Source organism: Macadamia integrifolia, chromosome 2 (assembly GCF_013358625.1).
Source record: "Macadamia integrifolia cultivar HAES 741 chromosome 2, SCU_Mint_v3, whole genome shotgun sequence".
Classification (NCBI taxonomy): domain Eukaryota; kingdom Viridiplantae; phylum Streptophyta; class Magnoliopsida; order Proteales; family Proteaceae; genus Macadamia; species Macadamia integrifolia.
In genome coordinates this window covers 24,086,723-24,102,668 of record NC_056558.1, presented here as the reverse complement: position 1 = coordinate 24,102,668, position 15,946 = coordinate 24,086,723, and the positions used below count along the sequence as shown (strand labels likewise).

Here is a 15,946-nt window from a genome sequence, read left to right as displayed (position 1 = left end):
TTGAAAGATTTCAATTGGAAAGATATAATTTAACAATCTTGTTTTAACCTATTTAAACATTTAATTTGTGTCATAGTCACTCTCTTTAGCACTTAAGTGCATTTAAGTATATAAAGATTCCAATTGGAATGATAGAGTTCAACTATCATATTTTAGGCTTTGAAAACCTTTTATTTTGATCATGGCAAGCATGATAGCGCGTATCCAAGATAAGACAGTCAAAAACATCTAAAAGACTCTAATAAAAAAGATATATTTGAACATAATTTTAGATTTTTAGCCTTTCAATTTGATAATGACTATTCATTTGGCTTGTTTAATCATAATAAACATGATGGTCCTATCCAATTTGGATCCTCTCCATCTGGCTGTACCCTACAATCCTATCTCACACCATCTCCCCACATCTTAAAGGTAGTCCTTACGCTCCATGGATGGTGTAAAATGGGTTTAGAGGGTACACCCGGATGGAGAAGATTCGGGCTCCAGTGTGATGTATGATCATTTGAAGTTTCTATTCAAATGGTAAATATTTTTATCACTTGGCGAAGCTCAAACAAATGATTTTAATTATCATAATTGCTAATCTAATGCAACTTAGTGATTCCCGTGGTTTTACATGCTAAAATGAATGTTTAAAATTCAATTAAAAGATTTAAAAATGCTAAAACATGGACATTGAATCATATCCTTCTAATTGATTTCTTCCAAATGAAGTAGAGGTTAGGATTGTTTGGCCATGTTCTTATATAGGGACATCTTGATGAAAAATAAACTTTTCTCCTCAGTGACTGACGCTGTGTTTGGTAGTCATCTATTGTTCTGACTTTTTTATTTTACGAAAACATAAAATTAGAATCTCCCACTTGATGTAGGCGGTTCATTTTTTCATTTTAGTGAAATGAACTGGATAGAAAAAAAATAGAAATCTTGGAACATAGTTAACCATGTTTCGTTATCCAAGAAATGTTCCATTTGAAATAAATTGGTGGTTTCAAAGTAAAGTGGTCTTTATAACCTCGAGAAAATATATTCATCATCTCTCATTTTCTTCGACTTGAATCTCTCTGATAAAGAAGCACTTAAAATTTGAAGGTGGTCTCTTCATAAAGCATAGGACATTAGATGGAACTAAAGCTGTTGTGGTCGGTTCTCTCTCTCTCTCTCATTTATTTTCTTATTGCTTATTTCTGAAACTGTTTTTAAAACCAGTTTATCAAACATCATGTTTTCGATAAAAAACTGTTCTCTAACACAAAAACAAAAAGATTTGTTCTTGACATGACATGTCATTTTTGAAATAGAAATATTACCAAAAATAGCAAAATATCCAAGTTTAATAAGGCAATACAAAATTACAAACTTCAAGTTTCAAGTGTTTTAAGTAAACCCCAATCATGGTTACCCTTAATTTTTCTTTTCTGGTAAAAGTTACCCTTAATGTTAACAAACAACCTTGGGGAATAATTTAGTGCCATTACATGACCAATCAGGCTACATTTTTTAAGTTAGGTCTTACTTTGAGTGGATCATTTGTCAGTCCCATTGTCATATGTATTAAAAAATATATTAAATTTTAAAAGAGACAAGTGTTTTTTCAGTCCAAGAGCACATCTCTATACTCAAAAATTGAGGGTACAAAATAACCATTGTGCCCTTCCTAATCGATATACAGTCTCATTGACTAGGGCATTGACATAGGGCCATATTCTGGGATAGAAAAAACTTTCTTTCAATTTTAAAACATGTGAAAAACTAAAATATGCCATAAATTTCCATTAACATATATTATAAATTATTAACATTTTCTTAATTTGATAAATTATTTTATCATTTTTTTTAATAAATTATGGATCATATCCTTAATGAAACTTGAACCATGGACATGGCATCCTTTCTTAAAATGGATCTAACCATATCTTCCACTATTGTCTAACACATTGCAACTTACCAGCTTTTAAGGCTTACCAACCATTTGAACTTTACAAAGTTAAACCAACCTATGTGAATTGTAAACCTTATGGTTGTTTACACTATTTTCCCCAAATAGCCCCGAGTCAGGACTCAGAATTTGAAATGAACATAATAAATATACAAGGTTAATTTGGTAAAAAAGCACACATACATACATACATACATTGATACATACATCATTTTTTGTTCTTATCCGCTTTATCTCAGGTTTTTCGGTACGGGCGGTGACGGCGGTGAAGCTCGACGGGAGCTTCGGACACCAAAAGCTTGTTTTCGAAACTTGGTAGAGATGCCTCTCTCTCTCTCTCTCTCTCTCTCTCTCACTCACACACACACACACACACACACAGAGTAGACATCTAAATCTCTGTTTCTCTCTCTCATTATTTTCACAAAAATAAATACTAATCAGTTACATGCCTTTGTCTTCTCTGTTTTGTATTTTTCCTGAAAACCCAACTCCAACCCATCGATTCCTCCACTGTATTAAGCTTCCCGGAACTCTTAGTCTGGTTCAGAAACCCGTTTTTCCAGAACCAGAGATGGGGGGAGCTTCTTCAGGGCTTTTCAGGTCTATGGGCTTCTGGGACTCTCTCCTCCTCTTCATCTTCTTCACCTTTTGCTTCAGAGCACTAATGGCTGATGCTGGAACAAAACCCAAATCCCTTCCCCCAAACAATGCTGATCCATCTCCACCTCCTCCACTTCCACGTCCTGACCAGAAACCCAATTTCGCCCCTTTCAAGCCAAGCATCGCTGTGATTGTTGGAGTCTTAACGACCCTTTTCTCTATTACATTTCTTCTTCTTCTGTACGCGAAGCACTGCAAGAGAAACAATGGAGCTGGAGGGTACCCAGGTAATCACGACCCAAGAGGGATGGCTTCGGCGAGGAAGAACTCAGGGATCGATCGTTCGGTCATTGAATCGCTACCGATTTTCCGATTCAGTTCACTTAGGGGCCAAAAGGAAGGGCTTGAATGCGCTGTTTGCTTGAACAGATTTGAACCCATGGATGTTCTGAGATTGTTACCTAAATGTAAGCACGCGTTTCACTTGGAATGTGTTGATACCTGGCTAGATGCTCATTCAACTTGCCCTCTCTGTCGCTACCGAGTCGATCCGGAAGATGTGCTTCTGGTGGACGAGTCGAGACTTGGAGACGAGAACGATGAGCAGAGACGACAGCAGGAATCAATAGAGGAGAGAGAAGCAAATGAAGTCAGTGTCAGACCAAGCTTGGCCGGGTTAGAACCTCGAAGGGTTTCCGGTCGTCACTCGTCTGCCGGAGAAAAAACGAGTCGGTTCTTGGAAATCGTCGTGCACCGATCCGATGGCGGCGACTCGGTTGTGGCACCACCGCATGCGGCGACTGTATCGAGAAGGTCTCTGGATATCGCAAGCTTGAGGAGGAAAAAAGAATCTGTGACCATTGGATGCTTTGACCGTGGGAGCCGCAAAGACGGGCTCTTGCTATCGGACGACGAGTTGGAACGTCGGTTGGAGCACCGGATCATTGTATCCGACAGTGGGCTCCAGCAGCGGTGGAGTGATTTACAGCCGGCGGATCTGCTGTTTCTACGGTCGGAAATGATTATCACTGAGAGTGGACGGCACTCGTCGTCGATGAGCGCTCGGCCGTCGATTTCGACGAAGTATCAACAGCAGCAGAGGAAAGATGAGAAGGACATTGATGGTAGTGGCAGGAGCGTAATAAATGCTAGAAGCGTGTCGGAAATCACGGGCTTGAGTAGGTTTCCGAACAGGACGAGTAGTGGTCATGAAAGGGAGAGAGAAGCCAGGGTTATAAAGAGATGGTGGGCTTGGGCTTCCCAACAGAGACGGACGGGTCAGCCCAACAGGTAGCAACGCTTAGGTCTAGGGGCTAGGGAGTAATTTGATTTTTGAGTTTTTGTTTCGTGTAGGGAAATAGAATTTTAGACAGCTAGTGAAAAGACAAAACTACCCTTGGTTTATTTTTTTTTTTTAACATTTTGTGACTAGTGAATTCAGTTACAGGTAGGAAAATCTTAGTTAAAAGACAAAATTGTCCCTGGGATTTGTTTGTTTTTACATACGGCCAGCAAAGTGCTCTTTGGCAGTAGTGGTACCTCTACGAGTACCATGGGGAATATGGATTACGGAATCGTTTTTTGTAATTGTGTGAGGAAATTACACTCCCCTCCCCTATATGTTTCAAGTATTACAGAACCCTCTCCTAAGAAGTTTGAAATTATACTCTCCCCCGATATATTTTAGATTCTATCAACCGTACCTTGATCGTGAGTGAAAAACCGTTAAGTGAGGAATCTTGTGTTATTAAATTGCATTAAAGCCCAAAATACCCTTGATCCAATGGAGATGACCTATTTGCCCTCAACCCTTATTCTTATCTTCTTCCTTGAGAAACCATTAACCGATTAGGAGAGTTAGGGTTTTTGAACTTGCGATTGATGGTTTTGAAATTTGAAATCAGAGAGAGTAAGGGATCGCCATTGTAGAAGTCTTGAAGATCGACCCTTATTCCCACCTTCTTCCTTGAGAAACCATTAACCGATTGAGAGTGTTAGGGTCTTTGAACCTGTGACTTGAGGTTTTGAAATCTGAAATTGGAGAGAGTTAGGGTTTTGGCGATCGATTACTCTCATCTCTAAAATCGCATTTGCGTCGCCATTGTTGGAATCTTAAAGATTGATTACTCTCCCCTGCCTGCTCGAGGCTATCCGACATCGACGGTGGCTCGAAATCGGAGTTCAGGATAAGGTTGTGAGGTACAAACAAACTCGAATCAGGAAAATTGACCAAACCTGTCGCTACTGCTGTTGTTGCTGTTACAGCAGAGCTCGTGAAGAAACCCCATCGATTCAGGCCAGGAATGGTGGCTTTGAGGGAGATCAAGAAGTATCAAAAGAGTACTAAACTTCTTATCTGTAAGCTACCATTTCAGAGTTTGGTTCGCAAGAGATCACCAGGATTTCAAGACCGACCTATAAATAAATAAAGATTCCAACAAGAATAAAAGAAAGAAAACAAAGATCACAAATTGCAGGTACCTCTTTAGCTGATTAACGAGCCCACTAGAGAGCACTCTCTCTATCTCTGGAGAATCCACCCACCCAACCAGAAAAGAAAACAAATAAGAATGGGTTGTCCCTTTCCAAATAAATTCGCTTGAGTCAGAGGACTGGAGAAGGTACCATCGAGAATGTTTCCAGAGTTCCGCTATTTCAACATTCCAAGAAGTGGTAGAGGCTTATCTAGTTGGACTCTTTGAAGAGACAAACCTCTGTGCAATTCATGCGAAGAGGGTTACAATTATGCCCAAAGATATCCAACTTGCTCGTCGATTAGGGGTGAGCGTGCTTAGATGTGTATCTGAATGTTGTGGCAACCAACACCAGCGCTTGATTTTCTGACAGTCACTGTTGACAGGAAAGCTGTGAAGAACACCCCCTTTAGTCCAGTACCTCTGAAATTCTACCCAAATGAGAAAGAAGAGAAGGATGAGGGTAAAAAGGACATTTAACATTAACTTCTAACAGAGTTAACAGTATAAGGTGTGATTGTGATTTCAAACTTTGTAGGAGGTCTAAGTGTAATACTTAAAACATACGGGAAGGAGAGTGTAATTCCCTATAATTGTGTTTTGGTAACTGAGTTGGGGTAAGTCATAAACTCGGAGCGGCAGTAGCCAACTGTAAGACAGAAGTAAAAGAAGAAGAATTTCTGATTCTGATTTCTGTGCTGTCTCAGCTCTGAGCACACAGCAGCATTGATCTTGTCTGGACTCTGGACATTTGTGAGTTACGATACAATAGGAGCAGAGAAAGCATTTCCAGATGGGTCCCACTTTGATTAGGTAGGCCTTCAGGGGTGAAGGGTATGTTCCATTTTCATTAGGTAGCCCTTCGGGTGGAGGGTATTTCAATTACTTTATTTATTTGGTCAGGGAGACAGGGACTAGTTGAGGGGTCTTGTCTTTGGATCTCAACCTAACCGTTTGGTGAGGGCCAAGAGGTATCTGAATTCTATCACGTGTGGGCTTGGTCTGAAGATTCTGGACTGACTATTAGATACAGAGATTTTTTTTCGGTACATGAGTCGAGCTGTAGGCTTACACATGTTGCAAGGTGAAGGTGCCATGTGGATTATTATGTGGTTAATTTTGATGAATTCAGAACCAGTCTCAGTAACATTGGATAAAGAATCTTATTGGACAAAAAGACTATGTTACCCCTCGTCTCATCTGTTGAAGATGTTCTCTCGCATCTCTCCTTTGGTTGATCCTATGCCCTGTTGTTGTCTACGTTAGATTGAGTGGTTCTTTCTCCCACATGTATATACTAGACTGAAACGACAAGAAAAGAACATGCTTAATTTCCTCTTGTCCCGTCTATTGAAGATATTCCTACATGTCTTTTTATTGATTTCATGCATTAGAGTTGTCGATACCAAGTTGATAGGGTTCTTTCTTATACTTATATATTTTATTCTTTTTTCTTGCTCAGTTGGAGTAGTAATAATATTAACATTTTATAAGAAGGATGGACATACTAAATCATAAGAATGTAACTTCTTTTGGCATAGTAAATTTGGGTTCCATCCAACATACAAGTACGTAGCAACGATTTTATACAATTGATGTGGAATTTCATTTTATTGTAAAATATGTTACGGTGCTTTTTGAAAATCATGGTGGTGTTATTTTTTTTTTCGCTGGAAGATCCAAGATATATAATAAAAATCGAAAAAATAGTGTACAAAGGAATAGAACTCAAAACATGAGATGTATAGGAAAATTTTTAAGAACAAAATTCCTACCTTCGGCATTGCCATCAACAGGAAAAGAGCCCTATGGAAACTAACCTATTGAAGAAACTAATAGACTACTACATAAATCTGTAGCAAGACCACAACATTGCATCCTTTTCCAGTTCCATTCTTAGTAATGGGTGCCAAGTGATCACCGGGCTTGATGCATCATACTTCGCAGCTGTCTTTGAAAGAAAATCTGCTGTTGTATTAACCTCACGATGACATTGAGTAATTTATCATTGAATATTGCACAGATAAGAGTTGAGAGTTCTCCATCATTGAAGAACGAACCAGGGGCGGTGTTAAACCACTGTTGATAGTTCACAAAATAATTTCCATTAAGCTCCAGCCAAATAATTCTTACTGGATGGGGGGGCGGGGGGGGAGGGAGTGAAGTGAGATTATAAAATTGTTGTTATAAGAAATTTATTCCTAGTTGATATTATTTAGTGAGGTTTTTGTATAACCTTCGCTATAGAAATATTGTATACCTTGTTTTTCATCCATCATACTGTGATGTCCACTAAAATTATAATACTATTATTACTAATAATAAATATTCTTTAATTGTTTCTAGGAATCCACTCACAATTTTCTTTCCGTTGACGATGATCTCAGAAACAATGGAACTCTGATTAACTTGATTTCAATGTCATCAATCCTCTAGTAAAAATTAAGTGGTCGAGACCTTGTATTTTCAAAATTTCTTATCGACCAATGATTGTCCTCGAAACAAAATATTTTCCCTAGAACCCCTCGAAACAAAATTTTCAAAAATCCACTCTTTTCCCAACTAAATGAGATTAACTACATGAATTCAAAATAACACACACACACACACAAAATAACATCCCACCTACAAGTGATTGTCCACATGAATTTTTGTCTTCTAAGCCACTCTATTAGCAGTCATACTAGAGTCCAGACATAGCTTTTGCATATCTTTCCTTACAACCTCATTTAAGGTCATTTTAGGTCTATCACTAGCTCTTTTAGCTCCTTTCATCTAGATTTGATCACCTCCTAAACGGGACACTCAAAGCCTCCGTTGAACATGGACATACCACCTTAAATAACATTTTCGAAGCTTGATCTCAGTCAGGACAACCTCTAAATTAACTCTAACTTAGTCATTTCTTACCTTATCTCTCATAGTTTTGCCGTATACCTATCTCAACATTATCATCTCTACAATACCTAATTTATCTATGTTACATTTCTTGACTGCCAACATTCTTCACCATACATCATAGCTAGTCATATCACAGTTCTATAGAAATTTTCTTTAAGCTTTAGAGGAATCCTTCAACCACACAACACTCCAATGCACCTTCTACTTCATCCATTCTACCTTAGGTCTGTTAGAAATATTATCTTCTATATCCTCCTTCCTTGTTTATAGTTGACCCCAAATATCTAAAACTGTCGCTCCGTAGTATCTCCCTCCCCTCGAGTTTCACCACTTCTTTAGTCGTCCCTATGCGACTAAAGTTATATACCATATGCTCCGTCTTTTTTTGACTTATCTTAAGGCCTCTCGACGCTCTAAGGTGGATCTCCATAATTCCAACTTGTCATTAATCCCTACTACTATTTCATCTATCGAAACAATATCATCTGCAAAGGGTATATACCATGGAACCTCCCCTTGAATGTTCTTAGTTAACTCAACCATAATGGGCATAAACAAATAATGACTTAAAGTTGATCCTTGATGAAACCCAATTGTAATTTGGATCTCACTACCCTGACCTCCCACTGTTTTCACACTAATCACCATACCCTAGTACATATCCTTAATTATATCCAAATATTTGCTAGACACCATTCTCTTCTTCAAAACTTGCCAGATTAACTCCCTCAGAACTCTCTCATATGCTTTCTCTAGGTTGATGAAGACCAAATGGAGATCCCCATTGTAGGCTCTAGACTTTTCCATGAGCATCCGTAGGAGGCAAATGGCTCCTGTCAGGGACCTACCTGGCATAAATCCAAATTGGTTTTTTGAAACATGAATTTTCTTTCTGGATAACCTTCTCTCATAAAATCATTGTATGGCTCATAAGTTTTATACCTCTATAGGTAGGGAGAATAAATAGCTTAAGTGATTCACACCTTGAGGTAGAGTGTGTAAATACCAGATGCACAGGTTGAGTCATTCGCTAAGCGGCAATCAACTAAGTGCTCCTACCCAACCGACATACTGAATGCCATTTAGAAGAACTCACTTCCCTATTGTGAAGTAGGAGATACCTTATTGTGGCTTGAAAATGATTACATGTTGCTAATGGGGTGAGATCTTTCATTCTATGGCTTAGTGAAGCGAATGAGGAAAGGTTGGTAAGGAGAAGGCTCATCATCCGCGGATAGGGTGAAAAGCCAACCTTGACCTTATTTCAATGTCATTGGACCCCCTTCTAAAAATTAGGTGGTTGCAGACCATGTATTTTTCAGATTTTCAGGTTCTCATCACAAATTTTTTGTCAATCAATTATTGCCCTCGAAATGGAATCTTTTCCCATGGAACTCTAATTCACCTTATTTGAATTCAAATCTCCCTTTCAAAATTAGTTGGTTGAGACTTAGAATTTCAAAATTTCAGGTGATTAAGACCTTGGTTGAGTTATACTAGCTTAGAGAACGTTGAGACTGGTTTTAGGTGATTCTTGTCGATTCTAGGTATTTATTAGTTTTAAAATACAAAGTGTAAGAAAATCTATATTGCGTTCCCAATTTTCATTTTAATATGGTTTATTTATTTATTTATTCTATATATATATATATATATTATATTCTTACAAACTTAATGTAATAAAGATTACATTTAATGCAATATTTCGATAAAAATATCTATTCTTAGATTTTTTTTTTCAAATATATATATATATATATATATATTACAATAAAAGTAGTTTTGGAAATATATATAATATTTAATGCAATATTTAATACAAAAAATATATATATTCATTACAGTCTGTAAAATTATGTGTGTATGCATAATGATAGCTTTTGTAAATTATGACCATCTACCAATATATAATGGCAATTATGGCCATTTTGAAAAACTATGGTGATATATATATATATATATCATTGGTGTAACCAACTGTTGAACCTTTCCTCATTAGTGTAGTCGACTAACTTATCATCCATATCCTACCATCTGACGATGTAGTCACTCTTTTTATATAATGGACATTTTGGCCTTATTCCCATCTTGATTTCATGAATGTTTAGAGAATCTTCCCATAAAAATTCTCATCGGAGGTGGCCTCACCCCTACATCCAGTCAGCATATAGTATGTATCACAGTTAACATACCCCTATCTGACATAAGCCTTGGCCAATTAAGAGTTTTCCAACTCATTCTCCTGTTCATGTAGTGAAAACTATCTTCCATATTTAATCCGAAATAGAAACATGATAGTACTAATCAAGTCATCTAGTGATTTAGTTTTTATCATTGGAACCTCTAGGCATCTCCTATCGCATAGGATGGGTGTTCATCACTTGGGCTTATGACATGAGTCTTGAACCTATTCATTTAGATGTCTCATGAATAACCTTGGCGGACTGACGCTTTGCCAGCATGTTTGCTACATTCCTCTCTGACTTTACAAAGTCGATAGCAATGGTACCATTATATACTATTCCCTCACCAAGTTATGTCTAAGGCATATGTTCCTTTTTTTTACCGTTATAAATTTTGCACTTACCCTTTGCAATGGCTGCCTGACTATCACAATGTAGATATAAAGAAGGCACAGGCTTAGGCCACAATGGTATATCTACTACAATAATCCTTTGTCATTCAGCTTCAGATCCAACATTTTTCAAAGTTATAAATTCAACTTCCATGGTGGAACTTGTACCACAAGTTTATTTAACCGGTTTCCATGAAATCATCCTACCATCTAAAGTAAACACATGATGCAGACCCAAGTCCATCAAGTCAAGGCTCAAGGCCGTAAAGCTCATTTGACCGACTAAACTAAGGCCAAGAAGGAACCTAGCATTAAAGTTGTAGCCCCACCTCTTGTTTTTAATTCTCAATTTGAATCACCCTAAACCGATATTGGAACAAAGAGTTATCTCCAAATTATTGGTCGAAGGTTATTCTGTCCGAAATTTGTTTGATTTACAAAGTCAAGTACTTTCTCGATCCTTGTATTTGGGCAATCCCATAAGAGAGATTGCATCAACACATAACTGCTAGTAGCCAATGTTTCATTTGAATCAGATATCCAGTTAGCATCACAATATCCTTTAAGCACAATAAGGTTAACACAAAAATTTAAACCATAATCCATAGTACCTTTTAAATAACTTAACAACCTTTCTAAGGCATCCCAAAGTTCCATTCCTGGTTCCCCGGTATGTTGGCTTAATTTTTCAACAACAAGAGCTATATTAGGTCTTGTGTAATTCATTAGATAAGAGACAAAGCCAATAATTTGGGAATATGTTTTCTATGAAAATGGTTCTCCCTTAGTTCTTTATAGGTAATTTACAGTGCCACACGCTGGAGAATGCCAGTATTATAGGAACACCTCCTCTCTTTCACTAAATTAGACTCAGACGCCCTACCGTCAGTCACTGTTAAGGAATATACCTTATATACTAATGTCAGTTACTATATTTTATTTTAAATACTAAAACTCCCTTACTAAATGTGAAGTACATAAAATGCCCATGTAATAAGTCCCACACCAAATCAACTACACCTATAGCCATGTCGCCACCGGCTTCTCCACCCAGCTCACATACTCTCAGGCAGCCCACATTTGCCGCCTTCCAGGTGTACTCTTCGTCATCCCCAACAAGATCCTCCACCTCCACACCACCCACACCCCTTACTTTCTCGGCCTCTCCAATGCTTCTGGTCTCTAGCCCAGTTATGATTAAAATGTGATGATACTATTTCTACAGGAAATAGCATTTCTGGCCATACATACTCTTGCAACTATTACTGTGTTAGTGTGAGACAATTTTCAAGTTTCTTGCGGTGTGTGTGCAGTTAGGGAAACTTCATGGATTGGATGGAAGGTGGTAGATCGACCTACAGAAGAAGGTGAATCCATTATTAGGAGCTTTCCTGACATTGCTAAAGGTTTCTTATGGAAAAGTGATTTCTTACTTGCTTAGCAAACTTTGTCTATGTGATTACAGCAGTAAAATTCTTTGTGGGTATTGGAAGATTAGCTGATTCGGGAACCTGAAAAGAAGGTTAGAAGAAGTAAGTTTGCTAAACAAAGGAGAAGACATTGATAGGACCAGTTCAGAGTTCCCTTGGTAGCACTTGCTTAGAAGGAGCAAAACGTGTTTGGAAGTTTCTCTGGATTTCATCTTTGCTTTTGAAGTTTAGACAATGTGCTACCATTGGGTGTCCAATGCAAGTTTTAATTAATTTTGTTGAAATTTCATGGTTGTTGCCTTCCTGGAAGGTTCATGGCCTGAAAATGGATTAGTGGAGCAGGTTGTGTTGTCAAAGAGTTGTTTTTAATGGAGAATGGACTTATATTTTTATGGTGAAATCTTTTGATTTGAGAGAGAGAGAGAGAGAGAGAGAGAGAGAGAGAGAGAGAGAGAGAGAGAGAGAGAGAGAGGACTTGGGTTAAAACATGAGTTTTAGTGAATAGGGTATAATGGTCACTTTAACTTTTCATTTATCAGTGACTAACGATAGGGGGTCTGAATCTAATTTGGAGAAAGAGATGTGGTGTTTCTATAATACTGGCATTCTCCAGGGTGTGGCGTTGTAAATTACCCTTCTTTATATATGACTTCTAACAACTGAAGTTGTTTTCAGATTTTGTTGTCTAATAACCATATTTTTTAAGTAAGTATTTCACATAATGGGCTTGAGATAAAATTATTTCACCTTCTCTTCTAATAATCTTGATTCCTAAAATTATATCAGTCTCTCTCATATCTTTAGTATCAAAATGGGACATTAGGAAGGTCTTAGTAGATTTCACTATATAAAATACCTTTGTTGTTATGGAACTTACTATAAACGCATCTATAAGAATTATTTACCTGAAAATCATTTGAAATTAAAATATTATGAATTTTTTCATGTCATTGTTTAGGTGCTTGTTTTAAACCATATAATGATCACATAAGTTTGCAGACTTTTTACTCTTATCTAGAAATGATACATCCTTCAAGTTGTTTGATATAGATTTCTTCTTCTAAATCTTCATTTAAAAATGTCGTCTTTACATCAATTTAATGTATGATAAGTGTTTGAATTTTAAAAATAACAACAAGTGTACGGATCAATGTAGCTAATGGGTCAAACACAAGGACATCAACCACTTTATTTTTAACTTCTTTTACTAATGCAAAAGTGTAACTATTGATTATGGTGATATATTTCTAACTACCATCCTAACACAAATGCATCTAAAAGCGTCATAACCAACACATCTAGGGAAATTGGAATTGAAATTACAATAAAAATTGAACAACCTAACCATTCACATCTTATCATAACCATTCGTCATCTAGGAATTTAAATACTCAAATCATGCAATTAAAAAGTAAATAACTGAAAGTAAAAGTACTGAAATAAAAAATGCAAAAATGTAAATAAATAAAATAAAAAGGAAAAAAAACTAGAAAGAGGCACAAAAATAGGTATCTTTACTTAGCCCAAGGGATGCACCATGAATAATATGAGCTTCCCTATTTACCTAGAGAGTACATTTACAAGGGCTTTTCTACTTAACTTTAAGGAAATGGATGCAATATATTATCAAAGTAAAAGAATGGTTCCATAGCTAGAGAGGAGCAAAGCCAATACATGCATCTAGCCAAAGACCTTAAGTAAAAGGGAAAACAATAATATAAAACTGAAAGTTTAAAACCTAATTTAAGAATGATGGGTAGAAAGAAGAGGAAATGAGAGGGGGTGAGAAGACTACTGTAGATGCCTACTTACCTGAACTTCCATATTTCAATCCTTGAATTAAAATAATGTGATTGATTTGAAATACTATCATCCCTAAAAACCAGATCTGAACTAAATCAAATTTGAAATTTCTAGGCCTAGAAAAAACAAATCATGAAGAGAAAAGCTGAACTTGAAAGAGATGCTCCATAGCTTGTTCTTGTCACCTAGAACTAAGCCTAGAACTAGAAATTAAAATTATTACACCTTTGAATAACTTGAAAAATAAAATAAAATACTTGCATTAATAAAAATAAAAGACTTGCATTAATAAAAAAAAATCACAAAAGTACTCGCATAAAAAACTAAGATAAAGAACTAAAGAGAAAAAGAGAGTGCAACTAAAAAACTAGAAGAAGAGAGGAAGAGAGAAAACCCTAAAAGAGAGGTGTTCCCTCCCTCCCCTTGGTCGGCTCTCTTATATAGGGAATGGGAGGGAGTACAACGGTTTTTGGTTTCCTAGTTTAGGGGATTTTTTGAGATTTTTTATTGATGAGATGGAAATTAGGAGAAAAGAGAGAAAATAAGGAAGAGAATGAGAAGGACGACTAATTATCGGCCCCTTTTGGATCGAATTTGTGTCGTGGAGGAGAAAGAAGAGAGAAAATAAGAAAGAAAGTAGGAGAGAGAGAAGCTTAGATGATTTTTTCTTTTTTCTTCTTTCCTATTTTTTATCCCTTTTTAAAATTTTCTCTTTTATTTCCTTCTTTCTCTCTCTCTCTCTCTCTTCAAACTTGAGCACAAAGCTCTCCCTTGGCCCACTTCCTTGCTTTAAGTGATGAGTAGGAGAGAGAAAATCTTCCCAAAAAAAAAAAAAATGGCAGCCAAGATGTTCGAACTTGAGACCTCCTAGTGAGTAAGGGATTTTTGCACACCACAACTCACCAATTACGCTAGGTAGTTATTACAAAAAAAATCTTTAGTCACTCAAGGGGGGTCCATCGATCCTTATTGGTATTTGAAATATTCCTTGTGCACCTGGAACAACTGCAAACAGGTTGGTTCTACATCTCTGTTCATTTCTGATCTATTATTCTTTTTTCTATCCCGAAACGAATAGTCACTTATACAGGTGACCAAATGGATGTATACTTTTAATGCAACACATCCATCTTGCTCAGAATTTTGTTCTCTTCGTAATCGTAAAAAGAAATAGACATCTTTTCGTGTAAAATTAGAGATACAACACCCGATAGTCCTTAAGGCTTTTAAAATATAAAACCTGTAAAAAGAGAGTAAAACCCAAGGTAGCTTCATTCTGAATATGTAAAATGTATGCTTTTATACCCTAGATTTCATATATAAATGTGCTCATCAGAATTCCCCCATACTTAGACTTTACTAGTCCTCGAGCAAAACAAAAAAAAAAAACAAAAAACCTAAGTCACTTTCATAGGAATCACGGTTGCACTTAGCATGTGCAACAAGCCTTTAAACCCCTGGGTAACCCCTAGTGGGCGAGTTGTGTCTCGTGAGTGTTTAAAAAACAAATCTTAACATTGGCTAAAGGTAAGGGTCATACCAATCCGAAGCAAAGATAATTCCTCTTACACTTGATCTAGGGGCCCCCACACTTGAATTTTTATTACCCCATATCGATTTTAGGCACAAACATATTTCTTTAATTTGGAACTCACGTTGGAGTGTTTTTGACCAAACATGTTACCAAGGCATTGATGACATTTACACGTACTTTCTTGGTGTGTGGTTTTTTTTTTCTTTTTATTTTTTTCATAATAAACTCTATAAACTCTATCCTACTCCACTACTGTTGGCTTGAATGATATGGTGGAACAAATACTAGACACCCAAGTTACTATATAGTTTTGTTTTTTTGCATATGCCTACATAGATAGTGATGCTAGAGTTCTTTCAGAAGTTTCTTCCCTCAGAAGTTCGATAAAGATACCACGCTTTCTGAGGCATAATGCCCTGTCTAGTTTTAAAGAAATCAATTCTTACTTTTCATTTTATATCACTTTCCACGCTTCATTTAAAATTGTGTATTTTTCAACTCATGCCAATCTAAAAAGAAGGTCTCAACTCCAAATCAAAAGTACAAGGACCCCGTAGACTTACATATGGTCCAACACCATAAAACAACGGTCTCTCATTTTTAAAAAGACAGTCCCACCTCAAGACACAAGCTTGTTTCTTTCTTCTCAATAGGATTTTTATGTGTTCAAGATGGGTACCATAA

At 36.8% G+C, this 15,946-nt stretch overlaps 2 protein-coding genes across 2 annotated transcripts; both read left to right on the top strand.

Moving 5' to 3' along the window:
• Positions 1-2,192: 2,192 nt before the first annotated feature.
• Positions 2,193-4,132, top strand: LOC122090837 (RING-H2 finger protein ATL43). The gene is made up of 2 exons (XM_042660568.1): positions 2,193-2,257; positions 2,466-4,132. The coding sequence occupies exon 2, from the start codon at positions 2,517-2,519 to the stop codon at positions 3,837-3,839; it is 1,323 nt and encodes a 440-aa protein (XP_042516502.1). The 5' UTR covers positions 2,193-2,257; positions 2,466-2,516; the 3' UTR covers positions 3,840-4,132.
• On the top strand, positions 4,098-5,389 carry LOC122064624 (histone H3.2-like). Its single transcript, XM_042628356.1, has 3 exons — positions 4,098-4,173; positions 4,766-4,903; positions 5,217-5,389. Exons 1-3 carry the CDS (start codon positions 4,098-4,100, stop codon positions 5,387-5,389), a joined length of 387 nt encoding a protein of 128 aa, XP_042484290.1.
• The last annotated feature ends 10,557 nt before the right edge of the window (positions 5,390-15,946 follow it).